Raw genomic sequence first — 27,105 nt, 5'->3', positions numbered from 1 at the left:
TACTTACCTTCGTCACCTCATAGAAGCACACGCACGTTTTGGGGTCAGAGGTCAGAGACAGCCAATTACAACCTAAAGAGGGTTAATAAAAATACAAATTACCTTTTTGTCAGTGCCCTGTCGTGGTTTTCACTAGCTGATTAAGCGAGAGTGTGTTCCTGATCGTGTTTTTTCTGGTATTTTATTTTGTTTTGATTTCCCTGATTTCTGGTATCCTTGACTTCTGGCTTTCCTCATTGTTGTGTCACGTTCTGTGTCCCTGACCTCGGCGAGTATTTTGACTATTCTCTGGTACATTAAGACCGGCCATTCTAAGGTCCGGTTAGACATTATCCTTAGTCCTAGGTGTGATACTATTCTGTATGATGGATCAACTATAATCCTGACAGTAGCAAAACGAGGACCACCTGTATAACATTTTGGTCATTGTTTAACTCTGTGACCAAGAAGTTAATTAAATTTAATTCCTGGCACACTTTAGTGAGTAAACCTAATAGTATGAGTGGTGCTGAATTTATAAAATCATAGCAACCAGAGAGCTCTGCCCAAGTTTTACATGCAGTTTATAAAACACAAACACCCCCACCCCCTATCATAATAACATTTTAGCTGACTGATGAAAAAGGGGGAGGTGGCTGGTGGCCTATAGCTGTAGCCTTAGCAGCAATCACAGCTGAAAGTGCAGTGACCCTACACCATATATAGTTTGCAATGATGTGAAGTATTTATGGTACTTAAAGTAACACTTTTAAAAGTCCTACTTAGCATGTTACCCTTTTTCTCCACCGGAACAGAAACCCCCTTATTTTATGTTTTCCTTTATGCTGGGCAATCGCCGTGTATTCTCTGCACATAACATTGGCAACTTTACCAAAAAGGAAACCATACAATCGGGGGCGAGTCATTTGCGCATGCGCGCCGGGACGAGCATCCACCGTCTGATGTATCGCCTGTCCCCCCTCCCAGCGCATGCGCAGTGAGCTTTACCTTTCATGTGCGCATGTGCGGTGTCCCAGAGTCCCTGCAAACCTGGACGGGTGTCGCGGAGTTCGGGGTCTCCGGTGGGATTTCGTTGAAGCATCGCAAGCTTTGGCAAGTATGGCTGATCGTGCAGTGTGAGCAGGCTGATGGGGCCGGTTCGCAGCATTGGGTTAACTCACTGCTGGAAATACTTGTACATAGCAGAGAAAGTGCTCTAACAGGCAGGGTGGAGAGAAAGTAGGCACAAAGAGTACCTTACATGGCACTGCATGCATGCTCCTGGCTCAGACACCTCTAATAGATTTAGGGTACGGTGCCTGATGGCTCTGCACAGTTCTGGGCGCTTACCTTGAGTTGTATGATAGGGTTAATTGAATATGCAACTCGCTCAATTGGCTGGCTGCGAGTTGTGAGGATAGTACTCCTTACAGATGTTAAGCAATTTAGCTGGCTGGTAGTGGTATTAAAAATGTGGTTGTTTTTTTTCTATATATATATCCCTCTCCTACAGGTGATAATGTGTAAAAACATAAAATAACTATATTCTGGTCTGTGGATTACCATTTGTTTTATGAAATATGTATTTCAACAACAAGCAACAGTTGCACTCATTAGTTCTGATGAATAGAACACTAGAATAAGTGGGTAGAAACTGCACCACTGCAGACAGAGACATTGGCAGTTTTTGTGAATGGGTCTGAGCACAACCAATCACCAACCATGCGGCTGTGTATTTACATATCAGGTCCTCTCAGAGCAGACTGAGGAGGTAGGGATTCACACAACATGGTGCACTAATATTTGTACTTCAATAGCATTGATTAGTCCTGTTATGTCATAGGGAACAGGCACAGGCCTATAGTTGCAGAAAATGTTACACTCCATCTTCATTATGACAGAGAACTTAAATAAGATAAGAGGAGTGTGTCAGACACCTCATACACATATGAGGGTGAGTGACAAACAGTGGTCAGTTCGGTGGTTCCAGTTCCACCATATAGGGCTTGTACCCAGGTTAGATTATTAAACAAGAAGTAAATAGATAATGTAGAGACTCACCGAAGTGAGGCTCATGAGCTGGTTTTAATACAATAGATACTGAATAGTTTAACATATATATAAATGACTCAACCAGACGCACTGTATAGTATCTATATTATCCTGATGTGTAACTCCAGATAAAGGGCATAGATTCTAATAAAGATACTTTATAATGTTCTTTAACCCCTTAAGGACACATGACATGTGTGACACGTCATGATTCCCTTTTATTCCAGAAGTTTGGTCCTTAAGGGGTTAACAGAACAGAAATCCATAAGAACACATAATGCCACTGGGGAGTACCAACAGGGAGAGATACGATATACTTAGAAATGGAATGCACAGGCTATGAAAATAGTAGTAGATTCTTTAAACAATGAACATAATAGAGAATCGCCCAAAGTCAGATTGGTATACTGCAAATGATGCCAACGAAAGCTTAATCCTAGATTCCTAGATAATGCGCCTCCAAAGTATATGAGGCTAATCACTGGTAAATCTGAGAAGTTCTAGAGGTAGAAATCCAACTAAAAAGTGGTCAAAAGAGCAGTTATCCCTGCAACTCCTAAAAGACACCTTCAAGGGTGTTCTATACTTTCCCTGAAAGCGAAAAGAAGGAGAGATCGTACTATTCCAGTTACCTTAGGTAATCTAACCTCTGATTAGCATCAAACAGTACCAACTATACCAGGGGAGTAAAAGCAAAGGAGCAATAATATGTATCCCTATAAACTCCTAAGGAAACACCTTCAAGGGTGTTCTATGCTGACCCTAGGAGCTCCAAGAAAACAGGGACATAGCTACTCCAAATGCTTATGGCGTTCCAATTCTTAATATAAGCGGTGCTGTCTGGACAAAAAACTTAGGTGACCCAAATAAAGATAATTAAACACCTAGTGTTCCCATAGTGCTACGTGAACAAAATAATAAATAAAATAAAAGGACCCGACGCGCGTTTCGGTGCGTTCTAATGCACCTTCATCAGGCCCCTGACGAAGGTGCATTAGAACGCACCGAAACGCGCGTCGGGTCCTTTTATTTTATTTATTATTTTGTTCACGTAGCACTATGGGAACACTAGGTGTTTAATTATCTTTATTTGGGTCACCTAAGTTTTTTGTCCAGACAGCACCGCTTATATTAAGAATTGGAACGCCATAAGCATTTGGAGTAGCTATGTCCCTGTTTTCTTGGAGCTCCTAGGGTCAGCATAGAACACCCTTGAAGGTGTTTCCTTAGGAGTTTATAGGGATACATATTATTGCTCCTTTGCTTTTACTCCCCTGGTATAGTTGGTACTGTTTGATGCTAATCAGAGGTTAGATTACCTAAGGTAACTGGAATAGTACGATCTCTCCTTCTTTTCGCTTTCAGGGAAAGTATAGAACACCCTTGAAGGTGTCTTTTAGGAGTTGCAGGGATAACTGCTCTTTTGACCACTTTTTAGTTGGATTTCTACCTCTAGAACTTCTCAGATTTACCAGTGATTAGCCTCATATACTTTGGAGGCGCATTATCTAGGAATCTAGGATTAAGCTTTCGTTGGCATCATTTGCAGTATACCAATCTGACTTTGGGCGATTCTCTATTATGTTCATTGTTTAAAGAATCTACTACTATTTTCATAGCCTGTGCATTCCATTTCTAAGTATATCGTATCTCTCCCTGTTGGTACTCCCCAGTGGCATTATGTGTTCTTATGGATTTCTGTTCTGTTAAAGAACATTATAAAGTATCTTTATTAGAATCTATGCCCTTTATCTGGAGTTACACATCAGGAAAATATAGATACTATACAGTGCGTCTGGTTGAGTCATTTATATATATGTTAAACTATTCAGTATCTATTGTATTTAAACCAGCTCATGAGCCTCACTTCGGTGAGTCTCTACATTATCTATTTACTTCTTGTTTAATGACAGAGAACTTGTTGCAAATTATGGAAACACTCCGAGCACCATAACCACTACAGTAAATTGTAGTGATCATGCTGCTAAGAAATTCACATTGCAAAGTGTTGTGCTATAGTTTGACAACTTACCTGGGTCCCCGGGTTAAAGCTTTATGTCTTTAATATATATAAATCGGGGGGCGGGGCCGGGCCGCCAAGCCTAACGGTCGCAGGAAAGAGCTGCTCCTGCGAAAAGGTCAAAATTAAGCCAGAAAATCGGGACTTTGACTGATTAAAGGGGCCACAACTGCGACCCTCGGTGATTGCGGGCCACCGGAGCCGAGGAGAGGCTAGCTCGCAGAGTTTTAGTCCCTCGGGGGAGAGATTACCGCTGCACCAAGCGGGACCTACCTGGCGGTGAGTGGAGTGGACGGCCGCCGCTCCACTATCCTGCCCTACGGAACCCAACAATGAATCTGACCATCGCGGTCCCGGTCCCGATCCCCCCCCCTCTGGACCGGGGGGGATATCCCGGTCCTCGCCCCATAGCAATAGCACCTGGAGGCAATGCCACGCTGACACATGAGCTCGAGGCCCAAAACAAGATGGCCGCCAGACCGGAGCTCGCTCCTTCTACAGCCCACTCACATGGCAGACTCACTAGCACAAGACTGAAAAGTCAAACACGAACAAAGCGGCAAAAGAGCAGACAAGCTCCTACCCACCAGTGCCAACCTACCGGAGAACGGTGCCTGGAGCAGCCCCAACTGTGTGTCCCTCAGGTGACACCGCCGAGGTGCAGACACAGGCAGACGGCGCAATCCGAGCACCAACCTTGACGGCACTGCCCTCAAGCCAGCTACCCCCAACCCAGCCTCAACAAGACACTCACCTCCTGAGCCCCCGCGGTCTCTGCTTCCCACAAGCTCGAAGTGCGGGGGGTTGACTGTGCAGATCAGGCTGAGCCCATGCGACGACCTCAACGGCTCCCAAGCCAGCTAAAAAATCCACCACGAAGGAGCTCTGCCTAGCCCCTGCGGGGCACCGTCTGAAAGGTGACCGGAACTGCAGCTCTGATATGGTGCCTGTACAACAAGTTATCTACGCGATCCAACAATCACGGGGGCTCAGCGCTGCTGGCATCCGCAGCGCACCTGAACCTCAACCCGACCGCCAGCAGGCTCTCCCATGGGCTGGGGGCCAGACAGGTACCGTACCCAGGCTTGGAAGGCTGCCTCTTACCTGGGTCCCCCTGGCCTCAAGACAGATCTAAACACAAGGCGACACAACTCTGAGACACTTGCCCTTTATGAACTATCTGTGGGCACTGTAAGATTGCCAACCCCCTGAGCAGGCTGAGTGGGTATTGTGAACTGCACACAGGCACTAGGTTTGAGTACCCATTGGATCTAGCAGGCTCACTGCCTCCCGACCTACCCCACCTGTCTCGGGTTAAAACCAACTGCAGAGGGCTTCACACAGTCAGTCTTTGTAATCTGACACCACTATCAAGCTTGTGTTGCCATATTAAATATACGCTGAATCTACGAAAAATAGTGCTGTTAGCTATTGACATACAAATGCTTAATATATGTTGTATTACTAGCCAGTACTTTCCTATATGGCAACACAGGCCTTTTTTGTAACTCGCAGATACACTGTCAAATTATATCTATAATTAAAAATGTGATACGCAGGGCATCACACTTAGCATCTTAACATAATTTGCAAGCGCATTATAATCGTCTAACTTGCTGCTAATAACCACGTCATGTATAACTGCCTCTCTTTAACTCTTGGGCACAATCATTAGATGTGCTAGCATTGCTTGTTTTCCACTTGAATAGTTAAGCATCTATTATTTTATTTTGTTTTATTTAATCTTACTCTGACAATACAGCTGTTTAGTCAAGCTTCCTAAAAAAAATAGAAAAATGTGCGAATTGTCATGCCACTGTTTAACTACTGTACATCCTGAAATACGCTGTTGTGGCGTCTGTTGATATCCTGTAACCACCTGCACAGCAAAAATAAAGAATAAAAAAAAAAAAAAAAAAAAAAAATATATATAAATCAAGGCAGACACCAGTGGGACTCAGGTAAGTTGTCAAATCATACTAAAATGGTTTAAGTACTTAAATTGGAATGGCATCAGGGCACTCCTGGCATCAATTGGCTGTATATTGTATGTGGATGTATATATCCTGTGGAAACCCCTTATTTTTTGTTTTTCTATATGCTGGGCAATAATCATACATTCTCTGCTCATAAAATAGGCAATTTTTTCCATACATTCTGGGGGGAGGGAGGGAGCCATGCGTACATAAAGGCCAGTGTCCACCATCTGATTTCTCAAGTGTCATCCCTCCCAGCGCGTGCACAGTGACCTTTACCAACGTGTGCATTCGGTGCAGCTTTATAAAATCTAATAAATACGTCCACCACAGATATCTTATTGACACAGTGTTTCCCTATTGATCTATATACATATTGCATTAACCAAGCAAAAGCAGCAAAAAAAAAAAAAAAAAACACACACTTCATGAGCTCTGACATTTTTTATATGTTTTAAGGCCGTAAGGCCTGTATTTGTGGGAGGAGTTAAGCGTTCCATATAAACGCTACTCCCCCCCCTTCCTACCTGCCGTACGCACGCTGTTCACCTGACCTGCTCGCCTCCTTTTCGTCAGAGCAACTTCCGGGTCCTCGACAGTGCTTGCGGTCCTCGCCTCATGACGGCCGAACTTCCGGGTCTCTTCCCTGCTGCTCTTCCGGCTCGCAGATTTCTCGCCTGTCTGCTCCTTTCGTTCGCACAGGATGCTAACAAGCGAACACCAGGTAATCGGCGGGAATAGCCGCATTCGGGCTGTTTCCCGCCGTTCCACACATTTTTATTTCACATTTCTCCTGCACGGGCTAACAGCTCGCATAACTCATACCCTTTCGGTTCAATTCGTTTACACCGGTGGCTAACAAATGCTGCTACCACTTTTACCCCTATTACACTTCTGTACAGTTAACACCTTCAGACACTGAAGGACCTTTTTTCATGTGTATTAAAAATCTATTGATGTTACTACTGGGGTTACTACACGGCAAACAAAATGTATTCAACTTTGACCGAACAAGGTCTCATGCATAACTGATGTTACTGCTTAAATAATATCTCACTTGTGAATGGGATAGCGCAGATGGTAAATAGTGTGAGCATCATTTTCAAACATGATTTACAAATCATTGATGGCATTTGCTATCTGCATAGTTATTACAGGGTTAATGTAAAGTTGGCTCTTGGATAGTAATCTTCTGTAAGTGTTAACCCCTCAAAGAGCTGTACGTTTCATTAATTTGCCGTCACCAACCAGCTTAAACGTTTTCCCTATCTGGTTAAATTACATGCGTGTTGATCAAGTAAATACACGCATTTACTAAGCTACGTATTTAACTTAAATAATACAGTTAACTGCTGTATTTCACTTGTTTCTCTATCTACCATTATGGCGGTTCTAGTGAACAAGCTGTTAACCTATTGCAGCATTTGGTTGGGACAACAGTCTTGTCATCTTAATCTATGCTAAAAGGTTAGGTTGTATTTTATGAATTTCGTTGCTACTTGGTAGTCACATAAATCTTACCGGGGACCACCCATGCTCCCCTCACGCCAGCACCTAGGCGGTCACTTTCAATCACCCGTCTGGGGGGTCGGGGTCCTACACCCCCCCCCTCCCCCTCACCCCTTCACGGACTCATTAATTTCCGGTCCAAACGTTAATCTTGCTATGGTTATATATATTAATCCACTTGGGTTAAGACTCATGTTGTTATAGAGGCTATGCTTTTCTACTGAGAGGGTAAAGGAAGGGATGCCAGTAATTTTATTATATCATGCACGACATATTGGCTACGAAAATTTTCACTCTTACTTTCCATTATGTTTTAACGTATCAGTGCAAAGTCCTAGTTTATTCGGCTGGTATCTCCACCTAGTGGTTTGATGGTATTTGCTGTTTTATTCTGTATAATGTGTAGCTTCTCTGCCGTCCTGTTTTCAGGTTGTTAGTGGTGTTTCTACTATTGGTGCATCCCATGTAATACCACTAAATGCCTGACGCTATGCATGTACTGTTTTATTGGGTCAAGTTAATCTAACTAACTAAACACTGTATATGTTGGATTGTTTTATCTCCCAGATTACACTAACACTTATGCAACTCCTGTTATACATGTATCGAATTACCTCAGGTTCAGGCGTAACCGCCATTTGACATTCCCCGCTGATTTCTATTAATGTTGCATACTGTCATTTGTTACCATTAGACAATCACTAGGTCGCTATTATCGCCTATTTCTATCAGGTACAATTTTGTTTCATCCACACTTCAAACAACTGCCTCGACAAGGCCACGTCGTTACACGATGGGGTATCGAACCGACAATCACAATTACTATTTGTTTCATTTTGTCATCTGCTAGCAGTAGACAATTACTGGTTCGCTATTGTCGCCTGTTTCTATCTGGTATAAAAGTGTTTTCGTCCACATTTCCTACAATTGTTACACGATTGGCCTTTGTTAAACGTTTATCACCTATTTCTATCAGGTTTGGTTTCGTTGTGTTTCCAAACAACTGCCTCTACTAGGCCACGTTGTTACATGATTGGGGTACGGGGGCTTGATTTCTGCCTTGCCTCGTCAGGCCACGGCTCCACTCCACAACTCTTCATTCGTACTCGCTACCCGTAACAATCGTTTTGTTACTCACTACCTTGCTAATTTCACCCTCCTCTCTCCGTCAGCTGCTACGACGTTTCCTTGGCACAACACCTTCATTCATCTCCTTTCAGGTTTATATAGTAACCATCACGAGAATCTTCAGCACCCTCAGGGTCTATCGATACTGCACTATCAGCTACATCTCCATAGTACTTCACTATACTGCACGTTATTTTCCTTCCCTCGACTTCAGTTCCTTCTTCTTTCTTCCTCCTTTCTCTCCCTTCTTTTCCTCTGTCTCTATCTGGGAATATCCGGGTACCTATCATTTACTACAACTTGGGTTTCCAAGCACGTTACGTTACCCCCTTATCAAGCCCCCGTCTAGGGTCAGAGAACTGGCTATATAGGGTTAGGAGCTGGCCTTAGCTGTGCAACGTAGCTGGTCCCGCGAGGCCAACTCCCCGATCTCAACACGGAGATTTTCGCCCCTCGGCCCAAATCATAGTTAGTGCCTCGCATTCACCCACCTATCGGGTTTATAGTTAGGGCCTCACCTGACACGGCCACACGTTTTTGGATCTTTACTGTCACCGAGAGGCCACCACCCCGCCACCACGCTAGTGGCTCGAGCCCCACGCCCAAATCATAGGTAGAGCCTCTCACCAGCCGCTTGGCTACTAGCAGGGCCTCACTTGTCACGGGGTAGTGAGCTTTTCGCTTCGGCACTAGTTAGCCAGCCAGTTCTATTTTTCTTAACCGTATTGTTGTTATTTGAGTTCATTGTTGTTGTCATGTTCTTTTTCAGGATGTCCTACAAAGACAACGTCAGACGAGGGATTGCAGTATTTTCGTGTCTATTAGGGTCGACTATCCAAGAGTCGCTCAGTCTCGTACCTCACCCAACTCACATCTCTCAGGCATAATCCGCATTTTGGCATCCCCTTCCGGTCACTCGGCTGTTGGGGCTCGACACAAGTTATCATCTAGAACATTATTCGTTTGCTCTAAGATACATATAACAGAATCGTGACATTCTTCCAAGAATCAGTGGAGCATGACTTCCACAGGCATACTGATCACCCTGTAGTCTTTTCTACATTTTTGCCACCTTTTATTCAAACCTTCATACGTACATGATCGCACTATTCCGAACTGACATACACGTTTCTGACAAGCCTTTCAAACCATACCCCATTTTTTACACAAGACATCAAAGATGATTGGTTTATCGCTCCACAGTAACGTACGTACACAGATGGGAATACCGGGCAGTATCAGACTCCCTAAAAACAGCATTCGCGCCACACAACCAGGTCTTAAATCTATGTGCCTGCAACCATACAAGGGTTCGGGAACCCTACAACTCCATGATCACAACTAATCAGACAGGTAAGTCAACTAATCAGACAGGTAAGTCATGTCTCCCCAAGGAAAATTTAAGAAGGTACAAACACTACACCGCGTCACGTCAACGTTCGAACCAGACAATCGAGACACTTAACCACTAATCACTCCCTATCTACTTCTAAATACGATTCTACGTTCACGTTCCGTCATTAGAGTTAGTAGGACCACTAGCTGCTATTTTCACATCCATTCTATAAGAACGACATCCAGTAGCAGTACGCCGGAACAAACATTAGAGGCACTAGGAATCGGCTATATATTATACAGGAACATTCCCAACACAGGAGTAGCAAGACATGGATTTTATATAGTGCTATAAGTGTGTTTTCTGGCATTTCCTTTTGCCCTCTTTTTCAGGCCTACCCTCTACGTCGGTTCCGGCACACCACACCGACTTAATTCCAATCACAAGGTACTTCACTATACGATAATAACCGACCACAAGTTTTAAGGCCGTAAGGCCTGTATTTGTGGGAGGAGTTAAGCGTTCCATATAAACGCTACTCCCCCCCTTCCTACCTGCCGTACGCACGCTGTTCACCCCACCCACCTCTCCCTCTTATACAATTCATTCAGGGGGCCCTCTTTTTCAGGCCTACCCTCTACGTCGGTTCCGGCACACCACACCGACTTAATTCCAATCACAAGGTACTTCACTATACGATAATAACCGACCACAAATATATATATATATGATAATTTTTCTTTCAAACTGCTTTAGTACAAATTTTAAATATTGCTGCTTAATAATAAAGGGGGAAAAAAGCAGTTCTCTGCAATACTTCTTATACACTTGTTATTTTTAAATGAAAGAAGTGTGTATCTTGGATTCAGACTGGAAACCTAGGTGGTGGCCATATCCCAATGGTAGCAGAAGTTCTTGATAATAAGTGACAGATTCTCTGTAGTAAGCAAGTAACAAACCCATTTTTATGACACTTTCCCCATTAAAGTTTCCTTGTCTCTTCATTCTTATGTTTCTTGTTTTTTTGCTTCCTGCAATTTAGTATCCTCTTCTATATGAGTTTTAGTATCCTCTTTTTTTAAATGAGTTTCAGCATCCCCTTCTATATGAGTTTCTTACCTCCTCCATGTAATGCTCCCTTATCCCAACGACCATCTGATGTAAATTCCACTCCCCCCCCCCTTTCATTCTAGTTGTCCTCGCTTTTCCCACCATTTCCATAATTTTCCCACTTTCACAACACATCACCCTTTATCTCCCATTTCTTTTCATCTTCCAGTTCCTACAAGTTGCCATGCCTTATTTACTCTCAACCCCTTCCATATCCATGCACATTCTGTTAGGAACTATGTTTCTTAATCCATATCCCTTCGGGCAGCTATCCTTGATCCTTGCCAAACACAATTCTGAGCGGCAGTAAATACCACAGGCTCAGAAGAGATGAAAAAGCAAACCCAACACAGAAAGCTGTAACCTGCTTGCACATAGCAATGACTGGTGACATCATTTCTCTGTGAACGTGCAGCAGCTGGACAGGACAGGACAGGAGAGGGAAAGGGGGGGATTTTGAGTCGAATAACAGCTGATTCCAACTGAAGATTACACAAAATGGCCGCGCACGTAGGGGAAAAAAGGTGTTGGAAGAAGTGGGCAAAAAAAAAAAGGATAGTTTACAAGATTTTAGAAAATAAACAAAATAAAAGTGCTTCGAACTTTAAATTTTTTTTATATAAACAAACAAAATGGCTGTTATCATTTCAGTGGTTTAGCACATGTTTATTTGGCCTTACAGTAATAATGGCCCCTCTGCCGAGGACACTGAGTGCTACCTCCGTAGCATTTAAGTGCTTACACCCATGCCATGGTTTTGCAATTACAGCTATATTCTATAAACCATGCAGTTATTTTCTTATGAGGAACAGCTTTCTTATGTGACTAGCATCCAATTAATTGAGGGTGGGGAATTGTCACGCAAGTAAACAGTAGTCATGTTTGCATTTAATTTATTGATGCATACTTTATTCAGTTTGTGGAATACGGTAAGGAAACAAATCAATTTGTATAGATGTTTAAGCCTGCTATCCATATCTTAATTTCCCTGTCTGACCCCTTATTCTCTATAGAATAATGGAATTTACTACTAACTTAGTATACGCAACACTGTCCTTACCGCTGCTAAATGAAGCTTTGCTTAACCCCTTAAGGACCAAACTTCTGGAATAAAAGGGAATCATGACATGTCACACATGTCATGTGTCCTTAAGGGGTTAATTAAAGAAACACTGTAGGCACTGTAACTATTTCATCTTATTGCAGTGGCTACAGTGTCTGGAGTCACGTGGCACCATCCTTCTATTCTCTGTTAAACAGATTTTAATGTTTTAATGCTATACGAGAGTCCCCAGAAGCCCATCCCGATTAGCTGCCCAGGCTAATAAGGAAGCATTAGTCTGGTCGGCTGTGATTGGATGAGCGTGTCAGCTGACTGCTTTCAGCGTATCACAGTGCCCATTCAGCATTCCGGTATGAATCAGTATGGCTAAAAGGAAGTGTATAATTCTCTGCCTGAGCAACATCTCCAGTGGAGGCAGGACCATGGGAATACAGGAACTCTAAATCAGTGTTAAACTGCTTGAAAATCGTTTTTAATACTGAAAAGAGAGAGCGCACCAGGGGACTCTAGCCCCTATAACCAATTCAATGAGATGAAATAGTTATAGTGCTACAATGTCCCTCTGCTCCATTCCCCCCTCAATGCTGGTTTCATGTCCTCCGATATGAGCATGAGGCCTTGCACGTAGGATGACAGCATCCAGAGGCGGCAGTCTTAGCCCTGCAATGTAAACATGGCATGGTTAAGGGACAGGGACACTGCACCCAGACCACTTAATTGAGATTAAGTGGTCTGGGTGACTATAGTGTTTCTCTAATAAGCGAGATATTAGATTAAGCTATTTCTTCATATTCCTATTATTACATTGTTATAAATTATGTATAGTGTATGACTGTTGGTATTTTAATATTTTTTTTTTCCTCTCTGTTATTTTAGGTTCCCAGCATGTTTCAAATCGAATACTATTGTGACTTACAATGGGCATCAATACTTCTGAAGATGGGAATGGTTTGAGAACTGGCACTGCTGTTGAAAATGGAGCTACTATAGTAGCTGAGTCCATTGCCATAATTATTATTGATATTCTAATATGCTTGGGAAACCTTGTCATTGTGGTAACCCTGTACAAGAAATCCTACCTGCTCTCCCTCAGCAATAAGTTTGTCTTCAGTTTGACTCTTTCAAACCTGCTTATGTCTATGTTCGTTCTTCCTTTTGTTGTCGTCAGCTCAATACTTAGGGAATGGATCTTTGGAGTAGTTTGGTGCAATTTTTCTGCACTACTGTACATGCTGATCAGTTCTGCCAGTATGCTTACTCTAGGGATTATAGCAATTGATCGGTAAGTTATATTTCTGTTTACATGTTGTATGGAGAACCTTACATGTCCCCTTCCTACATTTTTCATTAGAGTCCTGTTTTTGTTTTGTTTGTTGGGTGAGGGGGATTGGGCTAGGGCCATGTTTATGAGACATACACTTGCATGATTACTAATTCTTCATTAAAAGGCATTCCATGAGAAGTCTCAGCCAGTTCTTGGTTTCTCCAGATATCATTGATGGATAATATCTGGTAATAGAATATTCAGGGCTTAGATGTAGGTCTTGCTCTATTTGCATATTATTTAAATCCATAGATTGAGGAATAATATCCTCATGAAGTGATGCTCATAACCACAGGTAATTATTGAAAAATAATTAATCTCAGATCTACAATGATAGCTTTATCGCACCCTCTTTCTTATTTCAGAAGATTACATTGTTCAGCATTGTGTGATAGTCAATATACCACATGCACTCAGCAATTTTACACTGTTATACAGGCTGTACACTTACTACTTTGCATTGTAGCAGAGTGTCATTTCTTCAGTGTTGTCACATGAAAAGATATAATAAAATATTTACAAAAATGTGAGGGGTGTACTCACTTTTGTGAGATACTGTAACTCCTGAATGACAGAGAAGTAACTCCTGAATGACAGAGAATTGACCTGTGAGTCTGCAGGTGTATGATCTTTACACCAAAATTACTTCTGTACGGTAAAGTTGTCTTGGTGCTTAGAGTATCCGTTTTAATATTGGTCTCTCTCATCATGAAATGTGTTCTAATTTTGATGTTCTACTATGCCTTTTGCATTTTTACCTTTATTTAGTGTGATTTATTCTATTCTAGGTATTATGCTGTTCTTTATCCTATGGTGTATCCTATGAAGATCACTGGGAACCGAGCTGTTCTGGCCATAGCATATGTTTGGCTGCACTCTCTCATCGGATGTATACCACCTCTCTTTGGATGGTCTTCTTTAGAGTTTGATCACTTCAAATGGATGTGTGTAGCCGCCTGGCACAAAGAGGCAGGATATACTGCGTTTTGGCAAATATGGTGTGCCTTGCTGCCATTCTTGACAATGATGATTTGCTATGGCTTTATATTTCGAGTGGCTAGGATAAAAGCACGTAAAATTCATTGTGGAACTGTTATTATTGTCCAAGATGTTTCCCAAAAGAATGGAAGAAAAAATTCCAGTACTTCTACATCCTCTTCAGGAAGCAAGAGAAATGGCTTTTCCAGTATTGTTTATTCAGCCAACCAATGCAAAGCCTTCATCACTATACTTGTTGTTATTGGTACTTTTGTTCTTACTTGGGGACCATACATGATTGTCATAAGCACGGAGGCCTTATGGGGGAAAAACAGTGTTTCTCCAATGCTGGAGACATTAGCTACCTGGCTATCGTTTACTAGTGCAGTATGCCACCCACTTATTTATGGACTTTGGAATAAAACGGTACGCAAAGAACTCCTAAGCATGTGCTTTGGAAACCGGTATCGAGATCCATTTCATCAGCCTAGAACATCGAGAATGTTTAGCATTTCCAACCGAATAACAGGTAATGTAATACATCTTTATTGGTAACCTGTAGATCAGTGTTTCGCGTTGATCAGTAGAAGCTTTAGCTATGTGATCCTGTAACCAAGTAGTAGCTGGGATCCTCAAACAATCTTTGGGAAAGTGAACTTAGCCAATCGCAGTGCTTTCCCTTAGGATTGACCTAGACTGTCAGGGAGGCAGATCAGAGGCAGAGCCAGCACAAGTCAAACACTGCCCTGGCTATTCAGCATTTCATAGCGATGCATTTAATCAATGCATCTCAATGAGGAAAGTTCAGTGTCTCCATGCAGTGGGTGGAGACCCTGAATGGCATTGCTGCACACTGTGCAACACTGCCCCAGGAAGCAAATCTAGCAGCCATCTGAGGAGTGGCCAGTGGAGGTATCGCTAGACTGTAATGTAAACATTGCATTTTCTCTGAAAAGACAGTGTTTACTGCAAAAAGCCTGAATGGAATGATTATACTCACCAAAACAATTCAATAAGCTGTAATTGTTCTGGTGACTAAAGTGTCCCTTTAAATATAAGAAAGTGATATTCTTTTTCATATAGTGTTTAAATCCTTATCCTCATCAAAATACGTTTTAAATGAAGCAACATCATAACATCTATATGTTTCGTGCGCAATACACCTTTAGCAATATACTTGTAGTATGCATTGCTGTAAATGTAGAGGTTATGTTGGTACTGCTATAAATGCTACACTTTACTGCACATGGGATTGGTCACTTCTTGATAAGAAGAGCCCCCTAAGTGTGAAAAAGTAAGGGACCAGTTTTCTTATTTTTCTCAATAGATACACACTCTTAGCCTATTAGCAGATTGCTGCTCGGAGGCTTCCTGATTGAAGCCTCAGACTTGGAGCGGGAGTACAGGGGCAGTGCAATCAGGCACCTGTTTTAAGATTTTGGGGTAAAACTGATAATGGTTTAACCTCTTCTAGTAACCTGATGCCCGACCACCTCACATCACAATAGCTTTATTGTAATAAAGTCATTATGGTGCCCCTTTTTAATATTTGTTTCTGTTTTTATTTTTGCTCTGCTTGTTAAGATGGATTTTTGGCGGTACAACTTACATTGATATTGTATGTTTCTAGTGGAGAGACATTCCATTCCACAGCAGTTTACATGAGTATTATTGCTAACATTATCTCAGAACTTTCCCTGCACAGCACTTCTAGCAATTAAAAGGGTGGAGGAGTTTCTTTTTGTTCTTTGATCACAGCATTTTACCAGAAAATGAAAATACATTTTTAAACACAAGCTATTTTTTATTGTCCCAGATATTTGCCTCCTCTTGAAACTTCCAACAATATTTATGTATATATATCTGTTCTGTTGGTTATTTTCTACATTTGGTATCTTATCTTGTAGTCAGGGCATTTATATATATATATATATATATATACAAGCAAAGAAAAATCAGCACTCCCAGGATTTATCCAAAATGAAATGTTATTTCTTTATTCCAGTCAGACTACTGGAATAAAGAAATAACATTTCATTTTGGATAAATCCTGGGAGTGCTGATTTTTCTTTGCTTGTATCTATTTTGTGCAATCAAGCACCGGGTCCATATTGATGTGAGTTGGAGTGCAAGGTATTTTTTCTTTTTTTTATATATATATATATATATATATAATTTTTTTCCCACATTTATTCTTCCTGTGCTGTTTAGCTTGTAGAATTCTTTGAAACAGTCAGTTGGTTACTCCATGGTACACACAGAATTACTGAAGCAAAATAGGAAGTTTGAGGTTATTGGAGATTCTCATAAAACACCTGTATGGGTAGATTTTCTCCTGACATTGGAAAATATGTCAAAACTCTAAAATTGGAGACATCACCATAAAGACGTATTTATCAACTGGAAGGATTACTGTTTCCATGGGGATAATTTAATTTTAGAACGTTAGAGAAGATGCTCATAAATTTACATGGTAATTGCCCCACTTTTTGGTACATTGATCCATGAAGGTGTTAGAGATCAGAAATGTAAACTTCCTACAGTTCTGTTTTCCTCAAGTTACCCAATTTTCAAATGTTTTTTCCACCCCGTTTGCCTTTATCATATTGCAAATCTATATAAACTAAGTATTGTTTGTATTGTTAATTATGGATTGAACTTTTTTCCCCCCATTAGATCTTGGATTGCCTCCTCATCTCACTAGTCTTATGACAGCTGGAAAAGATTCTGACCACCAAAGTACTACGACCAACACAGCCTTCAGCTACTCAAACGATTCCGGTAATTTTCTTGGTTTGATAATGTGTAGTTCAGTTCTTGACACCCAATGATCTATGGCTGTTAAAATGTATGTACAGAGACCACACAGGTATGAACACGCTATTTAAATTTCATGGGAAAATGACCAAACCATAAAATATCTTGTATCTCTTGTTACAGAAAATATAATAAAGAAACAGTTCTCTCTAGTGGTTATGGTGTCAGACGTGCCCAGGCCTCCCCACATCTAGTGAAAGAAGCCAAGCTATATTTTTTGAACGGTTAGACGTTTTCTTACCTGGAATTTTCAGGTGTGCTCCCTTTCCCTATTACTAAGCAGGAATGTCTGCACGCTATATTGAGTCCTGTCGTGTTGCACTCATTGGCTGAAATCATCAGCACTATTAAAGCTCTTCAGCTTGATTAGGGGCAAAATACCTAATCTGATCCGAAGCCGAGGGTGAGTATTTGTCCTGCAGCAAGACCCTAATGTCATAAGGCCCTCCTTTTGTAGGATGGCATGCCCTTACACTGGGAAAGGGTTACACATGCACCAGACATCCCTTGGACATCGAAAAGTCTCTCTTTACAGGCAAATAATTCCTAGCATAGTGTTTCCCTATAGAAAGGAATAGCATCTATCTTTCAAACTACCTGTCTAGACAAAGTAAATATAGAAATACCTGGATCAATTCTGTTTAAATTCTGGGATTCTGACTATTTATATATTTTGATGTTTTGACAAGAGGCTGTGTTTGCCTCAGGCTATCATCTGCCCCTTTACACTGACAATGTGTCTCTTTATTCTGCTAATGGAAGAAAAAAGAAAAGCTTCAGCGATTTATATACAAAGGAAAAGTAAATAACATTTAATAAAAGTAAAGTGAAAGTGTTTTCCTTTTAACTAAAAACAAAAAAAGAAAAATTAAATGGAGCGAAAAAAGAGTGCAGGGAATTTTTTGTGTGTGTCTAGAATGATATTCTGTCTGTCTAATGACAATTCAACTGTTGCACACTATGCAATTGTAGGTAACATTCTAAAACAAGCATTTACGGTTTTAGTAATCATCGTGAGGAAGCTCAATAGTGAATAGTTTGCATAGCCTTAAACTAGATGGCTGGTGTGGACATTTTCCCCACCAGGGATCTGAAATTTCTAATGCCATTTATTTCTTTGTTTAGAATTCCGATTTTTAATTCCTTCAGATATTGCCTGTTTGTTTTGTATCATAACTTTATAAGATACGAGTGTACATATTTATTATTGTGTTTCCCCCTTTATGATATTGTAAAGCATTGTGGGATATGTTGTCACTATATAAATGCCAGTCACAATAGATCATAGAGTAATACAGTTTGGCATTAAAATGGGGACACTGTATAATTTGCACCCACAGACTAAAGCATTCTGACTTGTTAGGCTGTTTTGAAGCACCAGATTTAGTAGTTATGCATTTAGCCTTAAACAGTGCAATGTCCAATAAATTTGTGTTGAGTTGACTGCCAGTTTTGCAGAATGTAAACAAAACATGCCGGTGGAGTTTTGTGTTCCAGAAAAGTCAGAAGCCTGTAGTCAGCCTACCACACATCACTGTTTAGTAAATTACCATTACCTTATACCAAATCATATTATTTTGTCTTTTACCCTTTTGAGTTCCATGCAAGCTTTCTGAATCTAACCAGATGGATTAAGAACATGGCATATTTTTTTTTACATTTAACATTGTCAAATATCCAATAACATAAGATTTTATAATTCGTTTGTGTTGACCATATTTTACCATACTATCCGTATATTTTTATTGCTTATCCTTTTAAGTACCAGTGCGGTCTGCCGTCAAAACAATCTGTTGTTTATAGATCATATCCAAAATGAAATAATCCACTTAGTTATTGAGTTAAAGTAGAGCTATAGATGACTGTTGTTTTTATTTTATTTTTTGTTTGTTTGTTTGTTTGTTTTTTCTAGCTGGTTAAATATCTGTTTTTCTTTTTTCTAGGTACAGATGTTATGTTGCTGGATGACTACAGCTCGGACAGTACCCAGCACACTAGATCTATTTACTCTAGAAGAAAAAGTTCTGTAACATTTGAAGATGAGGTGGAACAGAAATGTGGTAAGCAATTAAATGTACAATTTTAGAGATAGGTGTGAACAAAAAGGGATCCGACTGACTTTTTGTACCCTGAACCGGTAAAAGCATTAAATAAAATAGGAAAATTCTAGCTCAGTCACATGCAATTACTGGAATTAGAAAAAAAAAAAAAACACTTAAAGGAACACTGCAGTGTCAGGAATACAAATGTGTATTCCTGACACTATAGTGTTAAAAACACATTTTAGGTGGCTGGCCTCCCCTTGCCTCTTTAAAAAAAAAAAAAAAAAAAAATTAAAGTATAAAACTTGCATTTATTCCATTGCTATTCCAGTCTTGCTGTGGCTAGCTATGCCCCATGGCTGAGATCACCAAAATTACCAATCCCTGCCTATCTAATGCTTTTTCCTTAGGAAAGCTTTGGGAGGTTATTGCGCATGTGTGACAAAATTCTGCGCTGCACCAGTCAACATCTCCTAATAGAGATGCTTTGAATCAATGCATGTCTATGTGGAGCGTTTAGCGGCTCCATGCAGAGCGACGCTGAACGTCATGATACAGGAAGCACCTCTATGGTGGTCTGGCTGTGACTGCCACTAGAGGTGTTCCTAGCCCAGCGGTAGGCAACCTTTTTTTAGTGCTGTGCCAAAACAAGATCTTGAAGTCTCTTGGTGTGCCGGTCCTATTTTTTAAAATTGAGGTGTGTATGTTGCCAAATTGTGTTTGTGTTAAATCGAGGTATGTATGTTGCTGTATTCCGCTTGTGTTATTGTATGTGTTGTATGTATGTGTGTATGTGGACTGTTACATTGTATATGTTCATGATTGGTTTGTGGTATTGTGTATGATACCTATGGGATTTTGTATGGAGGCTGCTTGTGTGTGTGTCTGTATGATATGTCACATAGTGTGTTTGGTTGTGTGTATGTGTGGGACTGCTTGTGGTATTGCATGTGACAGGCTGCTTTTGGTTTGTGTGTGTGGATTGTCAGTGGTGTGTGTGTGTGTGTGTGTGTGTGTGTGTGTGTGAGGATTATTTGTATGAGGTGCAGGTTTCTTCTGAAGCTCTGTGTATATCTAGCAGTGTGGTTGGCTTCCCGGGATCCAGTCTGGACTGGGCTGGTCAGGTCAAGGACAGGAGCTCAATATTTGCTGTGAGCTGCTCTTCTCCAGTGCGGATTCCTGTTAACAAATGCTGGGAGAAAGTGATCTGAGATCACTTCCTATATGTGCTGCAATGTGTAAATTGAGGATTGTCTCTTACCACCTGGAATCACTGCTCAGTTTGAATTAGAAGATATCTGAAGTCCTACTGGGACTCCTGATGGGCCAGAGCCTCACGCATGACCCACGTACCATAGGTTGCAGACCCTTGTTCTAGGCAGCAATGTAAACACTGCATCTTCTCTGAAAAAGCAATGTTTACATTAAAAAGCCTGCAGGGACAGGCTATACACACCAGAACAATTACATTAAGCTGTAGTTGTTCTGGCGACTGTAGTGTCCCTTTAACACACTTCTACATTTCTTTAAATTATGATATGAAAATATTGCTTATTTATTACACCTGATTACATAGCAGTATGCTGCTCAGCTAGGTTTTATGAGTGCATCACATGTCTATGAACCAAGGGAGTTTGTTAATCCCAGCCAGTGAAGTATCTGTTGGCTACTAATAGAATTGATTAATATACTTCCTGTAGCCTTTAGCCACTCAATTATTTTAGAAGTGGTTACCTTTTGAAGTAGTTAAGTATGTCAGTGTTTAAAAGGAGGCGGAAAAATATGTTGAAAATATATTTTCTACTTAATGGATATACTTAAAAAAAAATTGACATATGGAAAATTAGTTCAGCTTCTATTTTAAATAAATACTCCCTTCAATTTTTATTGTATTACTATTTAATACATATACCCCCAAAGAAAAAAATAAAAATGTGCATTTTATATATAAACAGCTTGCAAAAGCTGCACACCTGCTTTGTTTATCTTTTGCAAACTCTACCTTTTATCGCCATTGATCAATCAGAGGATTCTCATTAAGAATCTTTTGTACTGGAGCTGTGTGTACACACATGATCACAGCTTTCTAAGACGTGGTGAAGGCAGGCACACATGCCACTTCCTTTAGCTCTGTGGAGCTAACGGAAAAGGGGGCGGGGGACGACTCTGGGTGTCTACTTTATAGTTGGAAAGGTGTTATGGCGCTGTTACAAAAGTGCTGATTTCCATTGAACAGATTTATAAAACAATTGTAATTTCTTTTGAAATTGACACTTCTATAAACTGTCAAAAAAATGTCAGACTCCAGACATATAAAGCACTTCAGCATACCTAACTGCTTTATGTATTTGGAGCATTCTTTTAGCAAGCTTTTAAATCTCATGGACAGGTATATCTTGTTCTAGCCAGGTTGCAAGTTGATTTTAATTGTGATGTGAAAGATTTCATTATGTTTTCACTTTTTGATTATTTTTTTCTCCTCCCCTACAGATGTTCACCCAGTGCCAGCTGAAATGGAGGCATGTGATACCTCTTTGGAATCCTTTGCATCTAGTTTAGCCAAAGCCATTGAAATGGATGCTAAAATAAGTTTATTTGGGGAAGACGCAATGCAAGCTTCCTCTGTACTACGAAGTACACCAGGGAACAGCAGTATAAACAAAGGCAGCCGAAATCATGTTATCCCAAAGCAGAGGCTCATACTGCAAAGTATTGATGAAGGAAATCTGTAAATAGCCTGATGTGTGCTGTTTTGTATACGACTGTGCTTCTCTATCTGTGGTACATGTACCCAGGGGGTATGTCGAGAACGGTTTAATATTGCAAGTGTTAGTATTAGGAGTCCTTGTTGACTTAAAAGTTTACAATAGGAATATTTGGCTAGAATGTGTTCTGAATGTTACACTGGTTTGTGGAGAAATTGTGTTCCATTCACCAAACCTAACTGCAATGCTAAATAGCCCTAAAGTATTGTCTTAATATAAAGTATAACATATAAGACATGGTATTCTTAAATGGAAGTGTTTCTCTTACAGTAATAACCACTTATCAATATAGTCACTGGGACAAGTGGAGCAAATCACTGGGATCAGTTACATTGGGATCAATTTATTGTGTGCCACGTAACATGCATTTTTCATAGTGTTTATTTATATATACTGTTGTAATCAAAATTATTCAACCGCCAGACTTTCAGCTGTTTGCAATGAACACATCAAACAAAAGCAATTAAAATAGCTCAACACAACCAATGATTCAAGTGGTTTCGGCAAATTCAACTGAAAATGCAACTTCGTCAATCTCAAATTATTCAACCCCTTCATGGCAAGCATATTTTGTACCTAGTAGAGCAGCTTTTTGTTGTTATGACCTGCTGCAAACAAGATGCATAGCCAGAAACCAGCTTCTGGCAGCATTCTTGAGTAATCTTAGCCCATTGTTCATGAGCAATGGCCCCCAGTTTGGTTATATTCTTGGGATTGCGTGCTGCACCGCCGCCTTAATATCACACCAGAAATTGGGTTTCAAGTCAGGTGACTTGGCCACTGTAGAATTTTCCAATACTTTTTTGTGTTGGAAGGTCCAATGACGCTTATGTTTCAGCTTCCTCACTGATGGCATGACGTTTTCTCCTAGGATTTCCTGATACTTTAATAAATCCACCTTGCCTTTCACACGCTGCAGGTTTCCAGTGCCAGAGGATGCAAAGTGTATGCTTTATTCTTCTTCTTCCTGACATATACCACTGATCCATTGGGCTGAATATTTCCAGTTTTATTTTATCACTACACAGAACAGAATCCCTAAAGTTCTGTGGCTTCTTTATATGATTTTGAGCAAATTGGAGCTGACTTTTCCAGTGCTTTTGTTTAAATAGTGGTGTATGTCTTGGAGTTCTGACATGGAAAACCTTCTGCGTTTTAGTACGCACCTTACTGTGCTCACTGATATCTCAGTGGTTGTTGCCAGCAAGTCTTGCTGCAGGTCTTTTGCAGTCACTCACAGGTTTTTTACAACCTACCTTCTGAGAAATCTGGTTACAAAGGAAGCCATCAATGGCTGCATGCCCCGTCTGGGTAGTGTAACCATTGTTTCTTCATCTTTGAACTTGCGGACTATGCTTCCAAAGATGCCTATCTTTTTGCATCCTGTTCCTTGTTTGTGAAGGGCGATGATCTCTTCTCTTAACTTTGTGGACCATTCTTTTAGTCATATTTCTAACATGCAGTTAAAGGTGACACTCAACAAACCCATAGCCAGTTAAGGTATCTCAAGTGTTCCTGCTCAAGCACACCTGGTGCAACTAATGAAGCCCTTGATGAGTTGCATCAGGTGTGCTTGAGATACCTGTAAATTCTGCAAATGTTGATGATAAACCTGGTTATCAATGAGGGTTGAATAACTTTGATTGCAACTGTATATCCTATATATCCGTCACTACAAATGCTATTGTTCAAATTGTTTTGAAAGTGTTACTTATCATGTTTTGATTGACATAGGAAAGGTGTGATAATCCAGTACTGTGTACTGCAATCATTTATTGTATAAACTCACCGTGCACAAAAGTGGATTACAATTTAAAACATTGTACAATGCCTATAATGCAGACATATGTTTACTTATTTATTGTTCTATTTTTTTTTTAATGGAAAAGACTGACTTGCCTTAATTTGTTTTCTTCTTCCAAATGTGCTTTGGACCACATTTTCTAAATTCAATTTCTTTGATTTCTTTGTATGAATATATCTGTATTCAGCAAGTGGTACTGTAAAACTGCAAATTCCTTTTTTTATGTTTTAGTTCTGCATGCATGTTTTTTAAAATAGTTTTGATTTTTTTTATATTTTTTCTTATGCAATTTCTTTTTTAAAAAAACATTTTTCTACTATTTTTTAGAATTTTGGCAGTAAAAAAAATATCCAAGCTGTCTGGTGTGGTGTGTGTGTTTTTTTTTTCTCTGTGAAATCAAGGTGTGCCATTTAATTGCTTACTTCTTTCTCTGGATTTTACATTAACATTACTTAATAGTTCACATTAAGAAACAACTGGTGTTTAGAGGAATATTACCAGTAAACAAAAAGTAGGTTGAGCACACAATACTTCTGATGTTACGAAGGCTACAGGAAACATAAAAAAACATGGAGAGAAAATAGTGCAGATGGTACAACTAGTTATGAGATATACAGTGTGTATTTATAACACACAAGAAGAGCTAGTTTAGACACTGGGCTCTAGTGTTGAAAGCAGCAGGATAAGTAAGGGGTAAGGGCAATCTATATCAGATTTAGATTCTACATAAAGAGAAATGGCTACATAGTATAGTGTGTGTTATATATATATATATATATATATATATATATATATATATATCGCAACGACTCCACCGCTCCATCTAGACACTCACTCACTGACAGTCACACACTCTCACTGAGAGGCGCACACACACACTCAATGATGTGTCACACACTGTCAGAAAGATACTCAGACAGAAACATTGACATACACTCTCAATGACCGATACACAATCTCACCGATTTGAAATACTCACTGACAGTCACATAGTGGTACACAAAACAAGGAAGTCCAGCACTCAGCGTTTTAAATCACAACATACATAATCACACACACACTGCCCTATGCATACCTAGACAGTCACATACAATACACCCACATTCACACTGTCACATGGACACGGTATCAGTCACACACATACACACACTCTCCAGTGTCACATATACACAGTCCTTGCTGTCATGAACACTAAGAGGAGGAAAGGCGGCCAGGGTCCCCTGTGTCTAGTGGGAGGCAGGTATTCCTTTCTGCTTTCCCTCTGTGCAGCAGCAGTTCTAGACTTGGTGACGCCCTCTTAAACATTTATCTCTATAAACTCATTTGTATAAGTTACTTTTTAATGCAAAGCTTCTATGTAAAATTGTTTTCCTTATTTCAGATGCTGTATATGTACAGTGATGTATGCACCCCATACACAAATTAACACATACATATAAATCCACAGATCATATTTCATACATAAATAGACATGTGCACACTCACATATAGACACACACTGTCACATACAGAGGCACATACCAATATACACAGTCACATACATACATACATACATACCGGGTAATTCACAAAAATAAGAATTGTCAGGAATTCATAATGGATTTCAAAGTGGATGACAGAATAGTAAAACTGGAAGCATTGTATACCTGACAATTGTTTTAGTGAATAATCTTGTCAGACATGAATTATCACACACCAAACAGGCACAGACGCACCAAAACCCAGTCAAACACATACACGCATTAACACAATTACAAACATTCATTTAAACAAAAAAAAAAAAACAAAGGCACATAAAGACACACAACACACTCAGTCACATAGACACAGGCTTATGTATAGCAGGTTGGTTGGTAGGTTAACTGAATTGGTGTTCAGGTGTGTTGGTAGGTAGTTACTCAGCAGAGTATTGCTGGTGTAACACCACCTACACTCAGCAGCTCATTTGCCAGCTACATACTGGGGGAGTTTCTAGGGCTGGGAGGTTTTCACGACTGCATTCTAAAGCAGTCACTCACTCTCCTGAGCCCTACCATGTTCCAAGCTGTGACACTCTTCCCTGCAGCACCCCACTCATTCTAGTGCTTGGTCACAAATGCCCCCTCAATTGACCTTGGTGGTCCAGTGGTATCCTATACCCGTTGCCTGGCAGTCTGGTGGTGAATAGCAGGAAGCGCACGTCCTGTTGTTTCAGATCATAATACCCACTCCTTCACGGCACTGGCTTTCAATGTTGTCATAGCGCAGGCTGAGAATCTCTGAGCCTGTTCTCTAACTAACTGAGCTCCGGAACCACAAAGGAGAGGATATGATCTGACTGCACCTACGGCTGGTGCACACCAGTGGACTAGCAGGGAATCATTTAAATTTAATATGCTGGTGTCTCCAACTTGCAAGCTGTGTTGGCTGCCAGGCGCCTCTGTTGTCATGGCACCCTGCGTAACTGCACAGCTGGCCCACCCCAAAGACTGGTCCTACTGACAGACACACAAACTCACTGACCGAAAACCACTTACTTACACACACTGACAGATAAATTTACTGACAGACACACACACTCACTGACAGACATACACACTGTGAGGATATTTATGGGGATTAATTATTAATTTTCATTAATGAAAAATATTTTCATAAAAATTATCTTTATTAAAATATCAGGGGTTAATATTTTATTGTCGCTATTCTCATTTATTATTTAAACCAAAGAGTTACTCACTATTTTAACTCTTTTTAGATCTGGAGTACGTTGTTCAAATTTAATATTTCATAAATCAACATCACAACTTTTTATAAAAATTATATAGTTTTTTGTTACGTGTAATTATACATTAAATTTGTCAACAGTTTTTCAATAATATTGAACAAGAAATGGTATAGTACAGTATCACAATCTCAGTAACAATTTCAAACTCTTTAGAGTGATAGGATTGTTATTTCATGATAAATTCAATCAACCGGGTTAGAATATGGAATATGTTCTTCATACACTGTTGAGACAATCAGCAAATAGAATGTTACTATTTGTTAAATTATAAGGAACCATATGAGTTTATTAGCATATGGATTATTATAATTTAAAGACAGAATTCTACATGATCTTAAAAAACAATCTTAGTACTTCTTAGTACAATTTACAAATACATGCGGATTGTTTGCTTATTGTAAACAACATTCATTAGACTTAGCTGGACAGAGCTCG

At 40.2% G+C, this 27,105-nt stretch overlaps 1 protein-coding gene across 2 annotated transcripts; it reads left to right on the top strand.

Moving 5' to 3' along the window:
- The first annotated feature begins 1,007 nt into the window (after positions 1-1,007).
- Positions 1,008-23,679, top strand: GPR161 (G protein-coupled receptor 161). 2 transcript variants are annotated; one of them, XM_063450154.1, is made up of 6 exons: positions 1,008-1,096; positions 13,050-13,455; positions 14,286-15,004; positions 17,152-17,256; positions 19,236-19,352; positions 21,825-23,679. In XM_063450154.1, the coding sequence occupies exons 2-6, from the start codon at positions 13,091-13,093 to the stop codon at positions 22,064-22,066; spliced, it is 1,548 nt and encodes a 515-aa protein (XP_063306224.1). In that variant the 5' UTR covers positions 1,008-1,096; positions 13,050-13,090; the 3' UTR covers positions 22,067-23,679. The 2 variants fall into 2 exon arrangements, with proteins under 2 accessions (XP_063306224.1, XP_063306225.1); XM_063450155.1 differs by having other exon boundaries at positions 1,018-1,150.
- The last annotated feature ends 3,426 nt before the right edge of the window (positions 23,680-27,105 follow it).

Source organism: Pelobates fuscus, chromosome 1, assembly GCF_036172605.1.
Source record: "Pelobates fuscus isolate aPelFus1 chromosome 1, aPelFus1.pri, whole genome shotgun sequence".
In the NCBI taxonomy this organism is placed as follows: Eukaryota; Metazoa; Chordata; class Amphibia; order Anura; family Pelobatidae; genus Pelobates; species Pelobates fuscus.
Note: the sequence above shows the minus strand (reverse complement) of the source record. Positions and strands in the feature narration are given on the sequence as shown.